Below are 12,584 nucleotides of genomic sequence, written 5' to 3' on the forward strand. Positions count from 1 at the left end.
TAGCTTTAAAAAAAAAAAAAACAAACAATTTTTTTAGCTCTTTAAAATCAAGAAAAGTGGGGTCATGGGTGGACAGTGTGTTTCAGGCACTTTCTTCCCGCACCTCGATGCTTCTGGTCCTTCTCTAATAGTTCCAGAGATGTTGCCGAGAGGACTTACACAGCCTGATTAGCGTTTACCGTATTTCTAAATGAAAGTGAGTGAGTAGCTCTCTGCAGACTTCTCCAGAGCATCAAAAGGGAACTTGAGTTATCACCAGCTTTCCCTCTATAGTTGGAGAAGAAAGTCAAACAAAGCAGACTGAAGGCTTTGTATAGAGTCATGCCCATATCAGTCTCTGTAAATATTTTGGGGGTTGCATTAGATTAAAACTCAACCAGCAGGGACTGGAAGGGCATCCTTGATGAAATGAAGATGTTCCCATGAGAACAGACAAGGATAATCTGCAAGGCAAATGATTGCCCAGAAAAATTTAAAATTCACTATTGCATTTCTTTTTTTTTTTTCACTATTGCATTTCTAAAGAAATTATACTCTCTGCCTTAAGAATTAAAATCCTACCTCTCTAAAGTGTTGTAATATTTAGGTGTTAGTCTTTGTGGTCTATATTACTCTAAAACATGTTGGGAAGTTTTTAGTATATCACTTTTTATGAACTTGCAAACTTATGAAAATGTAATAAAGAATATTCTAATCTACTCTCCAAATTCTATTTCCTTTTAAGGAACAATAAACTTCTTACATGCTGACTGTGACAAATTCAGACATCCTCTTCTGCACATACAGAAAACTCCAGCAGATTGCCCTGTAATAGCTATCGACAGCTTTAGGCACATGTATGTGTTTGGAGACTTCAGGGATGTATTGTAAGTATTCATTTTGCTTTTTTAAAATTACTGATATGTGTCTCAAAGATGAACTTAAAGTGACTGTTTGGATATTTTAAATAATCCTATGTTGAAACAGTAATGCTTTGTTATTTGGAAGGAAGAGTTTTTGGTTTTTTTTGAGCTCCAGAGGGTAGGATGAGTGACTGGGGATGCCCATGCTGGTCCCAGGCTTAGGACTCGGCGCTTCCACTGCTGTGGCCTGGGTTCAATCCCTGGTCAGGGAACTGAGGTCCCACGAGCTGAGCACATAGCCAAGGAAAAAAAAGGAAAAGAAAATGTTAAATGACGGTGAGAATTATGATATATCCCTATAGAAATGCCAGCATTAGATCTTCTTAAATGCTTGGGAATTAATTTCTGAAAGAAAATTTTTGACCTATGAGAAATATGTTTTGAATTTAATGTAGTCTTTGTCAGCACATCAAGGGAGTAAGTAGGTTAAAGAAAATGAATAATACTGGTGCTCATTTTGACTGTGTATCAGGAATGTTAGTGGTATTTAAGACCAGAAGATGGCTGTGACAAGGCGTTTATAAAGGCATACAGCTAAGAACCTTCCCAGGAACAGATACGCTTTCTGACTCTGTTCTCATCGTGTTAATCAACATAAACCTAGTAACTACCACGGATATTACTATTTATATCAGCTTTCTGAGATGTTAGATACAGCAGTTAAAGTGGAAATGTTTCTTCATATATGAAAAATTTAAGCAATACAGGTATTCAAAATAGACCTTTTCTTTTCAAAATTAATTTAAACATCACCCATTTTAATGTTTAAAGAGTAAATTTCACAGTTTGAGGGTGATTTGAAGTCCTGTTGCAGAATGGATTACCTCACTCACTTCTGAGTATTTTAATAGCGATATGGCTGTCTGATAGAAGAGTCTCAGTGCTCACGTAGAGGACGTCTCCACTGGGGTCCTCACTCAGGCAAGTCACAGGGTCGCAGAGTCGGACACGACTGAGCGGCGTTCACTTTCAGACAAGTCGCGTCTCTCGCACTCGTTCCTTTACACTTAACACGTGGCTGGTGGTGCACGCTTCCTAATGAGATTGTTACAGAAATGAATGAGCGATGATGTTGTGTTATGAACCATTGAGTACTTAAAAATATTGGTTACTTTTATTTTACCTCAGCAACCCCCCTCCCGTCCCCTCATATTCAGCCCACAGTGTCTGTGCTTGTTCTGCCAACATCGCCTTTCTCCAAGCCCCGTCTCCGCTCCTCCATGAAAAGCTTCTCCAGAACAATCGGTCCTGCCTCAGGTGTTAACAGCTCCAGAAATCTTGGATCAGTGCCCCTCTGCTGAGCCCTGTCAGAGCTCTTACCATGTTAGAAAACCCAGCTGCCTGTTCCCAGCTCACCTCCTTTTTCTAGCTGGCTGTGAGTTCTCGGACTGGGCTGGGGATCCAGTCTTAGTAAACTTTTTAGATTATATATAAACCGTTGGTTGATATTATACAACGGGCATACAGAAGACCCGGATAAATACTCAGTGAGTTGACATTCTCAGTGGCATTCTTCCGAGTGTGGGTGAAGTGAAAACGTCTGAATTGTGAGCGTGTGTGAGCGCTGACTGTTGTGCTGGAATGGTCTTGGCTGGCTGCGTCTCCTCTTCCTCCTGCTTCGCTGCTTGCCTCCAGAGGCTGTGAGCTCAGCTAAAAGCACAGGCCTTTTAGGAGAGGGGGCCGCTGTCGTAGTGTTGAGTCCACTTCAAGAGCTTCCAGGCAGTGACAATGCTTGGCATTAAAATGCTACCCTCTTCATGGGTTATTTGCATGAATTTTTATATTTTCCTACCTCTGGTATCTTGGGTTGATTATTTACTTCTTCCTTTCACTGTAAATCTACAGCCGTAGTTATGAAGTCTCAAGTTAGCCAGAGCCAAGAGGATGCTGACCCGGGTGAGGCTCACTAGTCAGAAACCGAACTAGGCCCGACTCTGGCTTTTGTTCCCAAGAACGCTGTTTCACATGAAGGAAACCTGTGACAGATTTCACCTTGGCTATCTTTTAAGTTTTCTCCTCCAGTTCTGAAGTCAGATTTAAAACACTCTGACTCCAGTCCCATCTTGGTGTCTGTTAGAGTGCCCAAACTAAGATCAATGGTCATACTATTTATCGCATGACCCAATCCCCCTATCCTCCAGCCACAGGTCACTGGACCAAGAGCTGGGCGTGTTACCAAGAAAAGCTAATCTGTCAGCTGGCAGCACTCTCTGCTTGTGCCCTGGTGCAAAAAAAAACACTGAGTCAGTAAAATTCCCCAAAGAAACATGGAGATGGGACATGATCCTTGCCCGTCCTGCAAGTGTGGAGCCCTGTGAGCAGGGAGGGAGATAAGAGCAGTGATTGTGTTGGAAGCTCTGAAACAGATCACTTCTAATTTCTCCCTTAGGTGCCTGGTTTCCCCTCCTAGGCACTGTTCCCGCTAATATTTTTTTAATTATAAGAAGGCACATGCTGTGTGAGCTACAGACTGAGCCTATGTGAATAGATGTCAGTGTTAAAAAATAAAAGATGCAGCAAAGTGAATCCGACACATTTAATGGCTTGTGTGATTGTTACTGTGCTGCATGGTAATTAAGGCTTAAATGATAAGCCGTTTCCATAAATTACTGTAATTACTATTACTTTTACTTGGTAACTCAGCAGTTCTGGAGTCATCTGGTGGAAGTATGTGGTGGTAAGGAGAAGGAAAGCAAATTTATGATGCGGTCTCCTCCCATACTAAAGGCAGGCATTTCAGCCTGGTGTGGGGAACTGCGAACCAGTGTTCTGTTCATCTCTTATTTCAGAGAAACTGAGGTTTAGCGATGTAACATAGCCAGCAAGGCCACACCACTAATCACTGGCAGGGCTAGAAGTCATGGCAGAGTATATTGAACCCCCAAACCTCAAGCTCGTAACACTTGATACCAAAACAGTTACATTTTCAGTACATACAAAAGCAGTGTAAGCCTGAATCTGAAAGATGTTTGAAGAGGCACTGTTTGTTAATACCTGAAACTGAATCACACATCTCTGAATCCTCAGTTGTTTTATATATATATAGTCTGACCAGATTGATTTCTTGCCAGACGTAAAGGAAAAGATTTTATATGGAGGTGGAATGGGGGGAAGTTTTGAAGCCTAAGCACATAGGGGTGGGTCTAGGAAATGTTCGCCAGCCCTGAGAGAAGAGAATAAATGGTGGGGTCTAGTGTAAAGACTGTTGAAGGGCTTTCTGGAGAAACGTAACTTCTGAAAGTTGTGGCCTGCAGATCCCCACCATCTGTTCCTTTGCTCAGGGCTTCTTACGTAAGCTCCCACCAGAGCCCCAGGGGTGGGAAAAAGCAGCAGGACAGACGTCAGATCGCTCCTAGGGAAATGAACAAGCTAGTCTAAGGCTAAGGAGTTCCCCAACTCTGGGATCTAGGTCGTTTATTTCAAATCACTGCATCCCTGAAAATTATGATCATAATTCCTTAAACTACTCAAGGGGCATGGTTGTGGTGAGGAGGTGAGAGGGGCAACATGAGACTGAAACTGCAGGGGCGGGCATCTCCCTAATTTAGCAGTTTGGTTGCTGCTATGATGAACTAGCCTGTCTCCTTCGACTTAGAGGGAACAAGCCAGGAATTGAATGAGATGATAAAGAACTGGAGGGACAGGTAAAAGAAATGTTTACCCTGGCAACTCTGACAGCCTGGCTTCGTTCTTCCTTATCTAGGGGTTCTTTTTTTTTTTTTTAACCCAAATCGGGATTTTCTTGCTGTGTATATATATACGTGTGTGTGCGTGGTTTTATTCACTTACGGCTGTGCTGGGTCTCCGTTGCTGTGCCCTCTCTGGTCCAGTCGCGGTGAGTGGGGCTGCTCCTCACTGCAGTGCCCAGGTTCCCATCGCAGTGGCTGCTCTTGGCGCGAAGCACGGACTTCGGGGGTGTGGGCTCAGTGTCGTGGCTCACGGGCCTTAGTTGCTTCCAGGAATGTGGGATCTTGGACCAGGGATCGAACCCATGTCTCCTGCGCTGGCAGGCAGATTCTTCACCCTGAGAATCTTTTTAAAAGGCAAATATTTAGTTTTCATCATCTCTTGCTATACTAAGTGCTTTGTGGTGGCGTTAGTAGATGTTCATTAAATGCTTTTAACTTGCTTTTCGTTTCATCACTTGTTATAAGATTAAGAGTTTGACTATTCTGAATGTATATATCTGGAATATATCCTAATATTTATCAGTTACTCATCTGTCCTATTCTCTACCTCTCCTATTCATCTCTGTAGTTTTAGTAGTCTGAATGTGTCTTTATTATCAGCCACTACTGGGCTGATACATATACAGTGGTCCAGGTCGCTAAATACCATTTTTATATTCCTGTCACATACTTTGTGTACACCTGATCTTGATATGTAATATTTACAAGTACTTTTTATTTTACAGATCATTCCAATATATTTTTACCTTATTTGGTTTTGCCAGCAAAACAGACAGCAAGCACTGACAGAGCCAGGCACTGTACCAGCCCTACTTTATACTTCTATATGTGTTTTCAGTTAATCTGTAACAAGCTTAGAAGGTGGATATTATTTCTACTTTAGAATCAAGAAGCTAAACTCTGCAAGATTTAGAAACTTCACTCAAGTGGAGTCACTGAAGAGGCAGTTGAGTGCAGCGGTCACGCGCGCAGACTCCGGGCCCGTCTGTGATCCGGTGGTGGGGTGCAGCGGTCACGCGCGCAGACTCCGGGCCCGTCTGTGATCCGGTAGTGGGGTGCAGCGGTCACGCGCGCAGACTCCGGGCCCGTCTGTGATCCGGTGGTGGGGTGCAGCGGTCACGCGCGCAGACTCCGGGCCCGTCTGTGATCCGGTGGTGGGGTGCAGCGGTCACGCGCGCAGACTCCGGGCCCGTCTGTGATCCGGTAGTGGGGTGCAGCGGTCACGCGCGCAGACTCCGGGCCCGTCTGTGATCCGGTAGTGGGGTGCAGCGGTCACGCGCGCAGACTCCGGGCCCGTCTGTGATCCGGTAGTGGGGTGCAGCGGTCACGCGCGCAGACTCGGGGCCCCGACTGTGATCTGGTAGTGGATGCAGCGGTCACGCGCACAGACTCCGGGCCCCATCTGTGATCTGTTAAGAGTGGGGTGCAGTGGTCGGGGCACAGACCCTGGGCCTGGTCTGTGATCTGGTGTTCCATCACCCTGGGCAGTCTCCTAAGACCTTTATGCCTCTCTTCCTCATTGTGAAACAGGCATGATGATAATTTTACCTAGTTAACAGTTGTTGTGAGTATTAAGTGAATGTGTATTAACTCTTAGAACAGTGTGTGATACGTGGCTAGTGTTTAGAAGGCTAGCTATGATTATTATAGGCACTAATATATTTGGATTTAAATCCAAGTCTTTGACTATAAAAACAATTCAGTTAGATAAATGAAGTAGTTGTTCTCACTTCACATATCAGAAAGCTGAAGCTCAAAGAAGTTAAGTAACTTAAATGACAAGATAAAGTGTTTTTACACTGTAATACATTGAATGAGTTCAAACTATTGTATAAGTTGAGTTAAAAAGTAGTAAGCTGGAAATAGAACTGCCATATGACCCAGCAATCCCACTCCTGGGCATACATACCGAGGAAACCAGATCTGAAAGAGACACGTGCACCCCAGTGTTCATCTCAGCACTGTTTATAATAGCCAGGTCATGGAAGCAACCTAGATGCCCATCAGCAGACGAATGGATAAGAAAGCTGTGGTACATATACACTATGGAATATTACTCAGCCATTAAAAATACGTTTGAATCAGTTCTAATGAGATGGATAAAACTGGAGCCCATTATACAGAGTGAAGTGAGCCAGAAAGATAAACACCAATACAGTATACTAATTCATGTATATGGAATTTGGAAAGATGGTAACGATGACCCTATATGCAAGAGAGAAAAAGAGACACAGGTGTATAGAACAGACTTTTGGACTCTGTGGGAGAAGGCGAGGGTGGGATGTTCTGAGAGAATAGCATTGAAACAAGTATATTATCTATAGTGAGATCGCCAGTCCGGGTTGGATGCATGAGACAAGTGCTCGGGGCTGGTGCACTGGGAAGACCCAGAGGGATGGGATGGGGAGGAGGGGCGGGAGGGGGGATCGGGATGGGGAACACATGTAAATCCATGGCTGATTCATGTCACTGTATGGCAAAAACCACTACAATATTGTAAGGAAATTAGCCTCCAACTAATAAAAATAAATAAAAAAATTAAAAGTAGTAAACAATACTAGGAAATGGAATCCAGCAATTAGTGAAAAAAGAACAATACAGCAACAACCAAGTGGGCTTTACCCCAAGTATGCAAGGCTGGTGCATTTAGTCATTAGTGAAGTCGCTGAGTCGTGTCCGACTCTTTGTGACCCCGTGGACTGTAGCCTACCAGGCTCCTCCGTCCATGGGATTTTCCAAGGAAGAATACTGGAGTGGGTTGCCATTTCCCTCCAGCCTTCAAAAACCACTGAGTAATTAGGCATATACTGATTACATCAACATACACAAGAAGCATTTGACAAAATTCAGTATCCATCATGACAAAAATGCTTAAGAAACTGGGAATATATGGAAACTTCCTCAATCCTAAAAAGGACATTTACAGAGAACCTACAGCTAATATTATATTTAATGGTAAAAGACTGAATGCTTTCCTCTTAACATCAAGAACCAGGCAAAGATGTCTGCTCTCTATGTATCTGTTAAGCATATAATTTGTCCCTTATTTCTGATTATAAAAATATTTTCTTTGTGGCTAATTCTTAAAGTTGATAAAATGCCAAAGAATAAAAATCACCTATAAATCCACAAGAGATCTAGATATATGTATGTGTTATAAAATTGGAACCATGCTATTTTATAAATTTTCTAACTTATCCACACATTATAAACATCTTCCCATTCATCAGTTTTTTTCCATTATTTCTAGTGGCCAGATAGCTTGCCTTTGAATGGATTGTTTCGTGATTTGTCTAAATGACCTCTATTGTTTGAAATCCAGGTTTTTCCCATGAAAAAATAACACTGCTACTAACGGGACTTCACTTGATTCGTCCTCATTAACACCCTGGTAGTTTCGGTGCTGTGGGACGCTTCCCCGTCGTGATTTTCCCTTTGTTGGGGGGGAAATGGCTCTTTGTCTTTTACTGATTGTGCTTCTTGTTTTTGACCCTTTGTCAGAAGTCACAGTGCTGTGCTATCCAACATGATAGTTAATAGCCCTGTATGGATACTTAGGTTTACAGTAAATTAATTTAAATGATGTAAATCAGGTACTCTAAATCCATTCCAAGTGCTCAGGGGCCACGTGCAGGCAGTGGTTCCTGTATCTGACAGCACAGATACACAGTATTTTTTGGTCGTCACACAAGTTCTGTTGGATAGTTCTGCTGTTAAGTTTTTGCAGTTTCAAGGAACAAAAAAACTCACCCGGTGAAGCTGAAAACCACGGGGCTTATGCTGAACACTGTTAAGAAAACGACACGGAAGGGAACTGCGTGAGGGGCGCGAGGCTGCGCCACTGCGAGAGCTAAGCCTCGCCCTAGCCCTGACCCTTCCTCCGGGGCCCAGAAGCGCTGCTCTGGGCTCCCACTGCGCAGCTGCTCCCGCCTCCTGTCTGGGGAGCAGCTCCGCCCTGCTCTAACTTCTGCCTGGACGCGGTTCTGATTGACCGTGACGGGGCTTAGCCTGGACTCTCTCGGACTGTTTAATTCTCATCAAATCATCTGATTGCATTCCTTAAACCTCTTGGCCTACCTTCTGTAGACATCTGTTGGCTCAGCCCACACCGATCAATTCCCTCTCCACTCCAAATTACACGTCCCCCGTTTTTTCCCAGCTTAATAGAGGTATAACTGACATACGGAGCAAACGGAACTCTCGTACCTTGCTGGCAGGACTGCAAGATGACACGGCCACTCAGGAAGACCACTTGGCAGTTTCTTGAAAAGTCAAACATATGCCCTGCATATAACCTAGTATTTTACCTAGAGAAATAAACTCACGTTCACACAAAAACCTGCGCCCAGACATTTGTGGTAGCATTGTTTACAAGAACCAAAGTCTAGAAAGAACCAGTGTCTTTCAGTGGGTGAATGGATAAACCAGTTGTGGTATATCCACTCAATGGAATGCTATTCAATGAATAAAAGAACAGACATTTTTATGCATGCAACAGAGTGGATGAATCTCTAATGCAGGGTGCTAAGTAAAAGAAGCCAGTCTCACGATTTCAAAATCATGACATTCTGGAAAAGACAAATTATGGGAATAGATCAGATCAGCAAGAGTTAAAGGGAAGAGGAAGATAGGAGTGTTGGAATTGTTCTATTTCCTGTTTGTGTAGGTGGTAACAAGATGCTACATGCTTATGTTAAAACTCATATAACTTAAGCCTAAAAAATGAATTCTACTGTATGTAAATTTTTTAATAAAAATACTTCTCACCTCATTTGCATTTGTCAAAGCTCGTTTAAATGATACACCTATGTTTTGTGCATTTCATCATGTCTAAATTTTGCATCACCTAAAAATAAATACTGTAAGCAAACAAAAAAGTGGAGGATGAGAGAGAAACTCTTAGGGGTTCTAATTAGAAAAAGTATACCCTAAGTATGACAATGTAATCGGATTTATTACAGTAAGGGTCTGTTTATCTTCCTTTTGAGCAGATAACTGTTGTCTGTTTTCTTGACAGTGTATTGTTGATTCACTGATTGTTACCTGATAACTGGATAATTTCTAGCCACAAGCTAGATAAGAGCTCTCTGTCATCTGTTTTTCTACCACATCAGTTCTGCATTCATCCTCTCTCTCTCGTCTTTGCTTTTGCTCACAGTTCTCCATATGTTGACAAAGGGGAAAAAAATCAAGTAGGGGAAAAATCTGTTTTGAGTGTATGCATTGAATCAGTTTCACTTAAGATTTAATTATAAATTATTTCTTGACTAGCAGAAGCAATTCACATTGTATTGGTGTGACCATCTTTGAACATTTTAAAATAACAAACTAGTAAGGGCTTTGTCTTAAACATGCTAGATTTGCAGTTCTCTGAGTGCATTTGAGCACTTTGCTGTGGGTGACAGTAAAACGTCAGATTGAATCGATATCCTCTCGATGTCTGTGCCTGGTGCTGTGCAGTTTCTGTGCGCCAGAGACCCTTCCAGAGGCTTTTGTCAATACGGCTGCCTGACGGCCGCTGGTATTTGTAAACTGTGCATTTGGCACCTGCTGGCCTCTGTTGCATTGGAGCTAGTGGGGAGCCGAAGTGGGTGTACAGTGAAGTCACTGGCTGTTCATCTCAGTGGGAGCTACTGAAGAGAAGAGACAGCACTCGCAGGGCCTCGGGGGAGGATGAAAAGAAAACTGGTAATGTTGACACAGGCCAGGTATAAACCAAAACTGATTTAAAAACTCAGTTCTACCGAAGGAAATAAAGTGTTTGTAGACCTGCATTTTAATTCATGCAATGGATTGGGGGGAGGGGAAGAAACGGGTTTCTATTTAAAAATATAATGAATCTTAATTGATCTCAGTAGAGGCCAGATCTCTACCAGGATCTCAGCAGAGGACAAACAATTCATATGAGCAGAACTAGACATTAAAACAATGGAAAAAATGCTTAATTTCTGAAGAGATGGAAATCAAAATGCTGGTGTCTTTTACTTATCAAATTAGCAAAACAGATTTTAATATTAAAGACAAAACTGCTGGCAAGACCTCAGAGAACAAACGGGTCGACAGGCGGTGGTCAGTGTTGATGCTCTGTAACCGTGATTTGCCCACTTTGTGTAAAGTTCTCACACATTAACTCATCACTCCTTCTTCATCAGATCCAACTCAGGGAAAGAACTGAAGGAAGAGGCTGGTGCTGTGTCAGTCTGCTTAGCTTTGTGCTGGCCTGTTTTGCTGCAGTGCATGTTTCTGTCCTGCAGATGTGCTCATACCATAATTGGTAATTACAGGTGTGATGTCAAATATACAGTGAGTTATATGCTTGGCGGGCGTCACCGCCTCAATGGACAGGAGTCTGAGCAAGCTCCGGGAGCTGGTGATGGACAGGGAGGCCTGGCGGGCTGCTGTCCATGGGTCACAAAGAGTCGGACACGACTGAGCAACTGAACTGATGTTGGTTCATGTTATTTCCCTCAGAATAGCTTGAAGCCACTAAGGAAAGCTTTTTCACCATAAAAGACAATGTCTTTGTCTTTGTGATGTATGAAGACATTTAAAAAAAAGAGAAGGCCACTTTGATGGCCTTGAGAAGTGCTTTGCTTTTCACAATGTTAAGGTAGCCAGTGAAACTGCCTGTGTGGTTTAAGTTGTGAAGAAAGTTCCCCCTCTGTTTAAGAAAAACATGAAGGAGCTATACCCTGGTTTAGATTATTTTGATAAAATTTGTTATGCTGGCAGTGAATGCCTTGCATCTCAAAAAAAACAAAAAGACTGCTAAGCTCCAGGGATCAAATGCTGGAGGAGGCTGAAGGGTGCTAATATTTTTTTCTAGGCTCTTAGTAGTAATCTGGTTACAAACCTACATATCTGACTTGTAACCAGCTTATTGTTTTGTTTCACAGCCTTTGTCTCATTTCCTTTGTCATGAGCGTGTAGAACGGTGGAGAAGCCTCACCTGTGTGGAAGCACCATGTCATTCTGAAGTGCTCACCTCAGTCTCTCTTTTCTGTGTGGTTCTCTTTATTTCCCACGGCTTAAAATTCTGCCTTCCAAATACTTTGCCAAATGGATGTAGAGCTTTGCAATATAATATTCCTTCACTTAATTCAGGACAGACCTACATAGTGTTAAGTGATTAGTCCCTAACATTATTTTTCTCTTGAGCTCCTATTATTTTTAGTGTAATTTTGCAGAACTTAAGATTTTGCAATTATATATATTAAGGAAAATTTATAAATGCCCAACATAAAGGAATAAGTCTTAGGACACCATCTTGATAGATTCTGAAGCATTTGTTCCAGTAAGCATAGAAAAATTTCTGTAAAACAAGTGTAAGCATTGGAACACAAAACTGAGTGCTAGACATCATGATTTACAAACTGTGTGAAAGCGTTTGAGATGCACCTGGCCTGTTTGTTACTAGTTATGGTGGGTTGGTGGGATTGTAGGTAAGTTTTTTTAAAAGTTGTTTTTAATGTTGTGAAGTTGGTAAAATAGAAATAAGTCCATCTAAATAGTTTAAGCTAAATTTTTGTTTTACTTTGGTTTTAGAATTCCTGGAAAACTCAAGCAGTTTGTATTTGACTTACATTCTGGAAAACTACACAGAGAATTCCATCATGGTCCTGACCCAACTGATACAGCCCCAGGAGAGGTAGGGCTCTTGTTTGTTTCTCAGTGGGAACTCTTTTTTTTCTTTCTCAGTTAGTCTTGAAAAAACTCTGAAGCTCTTGCATAAGCTTTAGTTTCCAGTCCCGAATATTTTTGTAAAAAAAATTCTGAACAAACTAGATAATTCACAAATTACGTTCATTTAAAAATTTTAAACCTTCAGAAAAGTTGTAAGAATATTACAATAGTTCCTTGATCATATAAACAAAGGTTGTCTGGTAAGTCCTTGGTGGAAAATGGCCATGAAAGTGTTAAATACAGTTTGCTTCATATAGAAGCAGGAGGTAGGAATTAGAAGCAGGTAGACTAGCAAAGCGGAGAGGGCAAT

At 42.1% G+C, this 12,584-nt stretch overlaps 1 protein-coding gene and 1 long non-coding RNA gene across 2 annotated transcripts in view; one reads left to right on the top strand and one right to left on the bottom strand.

Moving 5' to 3' along the window:
* Positions 1-12,584, top strand: part of ERP44 (endoplasmic reticulum protein 44) — an 87,778-nt gene that overhangs the window by 73,075 nt on the left and 2,119 nt on the right. Inside the window, exons 10-11 of the mRNA XM_070458423.1 lie at positions 725-866; positions 12,137-12,239. Of these exons, the coding sequence (XP_070314524.1) occupies positions 725-866; positions 12,137-12,239 (245 nt within the window). The remainder of the gene's footprint in view (positions 1-724; positions 867-12,136; positions 12,240-12,584) is intronic.
* LOC139032067 (uncharacterized) lies at positions 759-6,973 on the bottom strand. The gene is made up of 2 exons (XR_011484618.1): positions 4,692-6,973; positions 759-1,937 (listed from the first exon to the last, which is right to left on the bottom strand). It is a non-coding gene; the product is annotated as an uncharacterized lncRNA (long non-coding RNA).

This window comes from Odocoileus virginianus, chromosome 29 (genome assembly GCF_023699985.2).
Source record: "Odocoileus virginianus isolate 20LAN1187 ecotype Illinois chromosome 29, Ovbor_1.2, whole genome shotgun sequence".
Taxonomy (NCBI): Eukaryota; Metazoa; Chordata; class Mammalia; order Artiodactyla; family Cervidae; genus Odocoileus; species Odocoileus virginianus.